We start from the raw sequence: 1,543 nt of genomic DNA on the forward strand, positions 1-1,543 counted from the left end.
AGTTTTCTTTTCCATATGAAAGCATTTAAAATGGTAACTTGAAAACATAGGCTGCAATATTTTACAACTTTCTTACATGACACCTTATGGGTCTAACTTCTACCAGAAATATGGAACATTCATATTCCAGTGAATAACATTCAACATACTGGCTTTTTAAAAGTGCACAATGTCAGAAATACTTATAGACTTTAAAATTTGTTGTAAAGTATAAAGAATGTCACAAGTGATTAGAAACTACTATGGGAAAAGAATATTTTAAGTATGTTAAATTTTAATGTCAATGATTACAGAAACACAGTGATGTTGGTGCTGCAAATCTTTATATTTCCAGCAGCCTCAGGACACTGAGTCTTATCAGAATAGTGGGCTTAGGCACATGGCTTACTCTTTTCTTTTGAAAATCATTAATTTATATGGCAACTTGAAATAAATGGAAATTAATTCTTTATTTGCTTTGGCAATCAGATGAGAAATTTCTCTTAATAACTGTAAAATGTGCCAGGCTACACACTGTACAGTACTATTTCCACCTGCCATAAGGCAGTGGAAATATTAAAGGGTAATTTTCTCAGAACTTACCTGCCCTGCAGCTTGCCAGGTAAAATTCATGGAATGGATATTGACAGGAATAGCTGGCATTCTCTGTTGCGCTTTTCTGAAATCATGTGTAAAAGGTGCCATTTTCCCCTCTGAAACAATCAGGATATCTTCTTCAAATCCTGGTTTTTAAAATAATACAACGATCAAACCAGGTAGACTTGAAATCATCTAAATCAGAAGTTTCAAGCAAAAAGAAAACTAAATAATTAGTATGGGTCATTTCTGTTCACAAGGCATCTGCCTTCGGTACCATCAACGCTACTAAGATTAACTGTTCTCCGTGGATGATGAGAATGATGTCAACAGACCCATGCTTTCACGGAAAAGGGATGGACATGGAGTTAACCGATGCAAACAAATGCTGGGTGCATCTAAAAACGCAGGGCTATAAAAATTAACAACAGCACGATCAGAACACTAGATCAGCTTTGGTTTCTTAAAAGAGAAGTTTATAAGCTTTCAGATGGAAAATCTCTAATTAAAAGGTGGGAACACTCTTTTATGGAAATTAAGTTTTAAAACACACGAAATGCTGGTATCCCTCCTTCTTGAAGAGTGGAGAGAGGAGGACATAGGCAGGGGAAGGCGCTGGACGCGGGGGCCTTACCTATGAGTACTCTCGCCTGGTGAGCATCGATCCACAGGTACAGGCTCTCCTCCCGCGGCTGCCCGGCCTCAGCCCGTAGTGCCAACAGGCACAGGAGGATGCTCCAGAGCCAGAGAGCGGCGGCAGCGAAGGCGCTCCTCCGGGCCATGCTGCTCAGGACCTCCTCGCTGCGGGGGAAACTCCTCGTGCCGCACCTACGCAACCTGGGGCCGTCAGATCCTCGGCTGCGCTGCAGCTCCCTCAGCCTGAGCTGTTCCCGCTTAGACGGCTGGGACCGTCGCTTCCCAGCCTGGGTGCCAAGGAGCCTGCGAGAGCAGGAGGAGGAGGGGCAGG

General features: G+C 43.0%; 1 protein-coding gene across 1 annotated transcript; it reads right to left on the reverse strand.

Annotated features, from left to right (window-relative positions):
• Positions 1–555: 555 nt before the first annotated feature.
• On the reverse strand, positions 556–1,537 carry LOC108543450 (wnt inhibitory factor 1-like). Its single transcript, XM_017893941.1, has 2 exons — positions 1,211–1,537; positions 556–722 (listed from the first exon to the last, which is right to left on the reverse strand). Exons 1-2 carry the CDS (start codon positions 1,356–1,358, stop codon positions 556–558), a joined length of 315 nt encoding a protein of 104 aa, XP_017749430.1. The 5' UTR covers positions 1,359–1,537.
• Between the last annotated feature and the right edge of the window lie 6 nt (positions 1,538–1,543).

This window comes from Rhinopithecus bieti, unplaced genomic scaffold (assembly GCF_001698545.2).
Source record: "Rhinopithecus bieti isolate Rb0 unplaced genomic scaffold, ASM169854v2 scaffold_25681, whole genome shotgun sequence".
Lineage (NCBI taxonomy): Eukaryota > Metazoa > Chordata > Mammalia > Primates > Cercopithecidae > Rhinopithecus > Rhinopithecus bieti.

Coding starts and splice junctions, on each gene's coding strand:
- LOC108543450 (XM_017893941.1), bottom strand. CDS start 1,358: ATGGCCCGGAGGAGCGCCTTCGCTGCCGCCGCTCTCTGGCTCTGGAGC. Junction 723..1,210: donor CCAGGCGAGAGTACTCATAG/GTAAGGCCCCCG, acceptor TTTAAAAACCAG/GATTTGAAGAAGATATCCTG.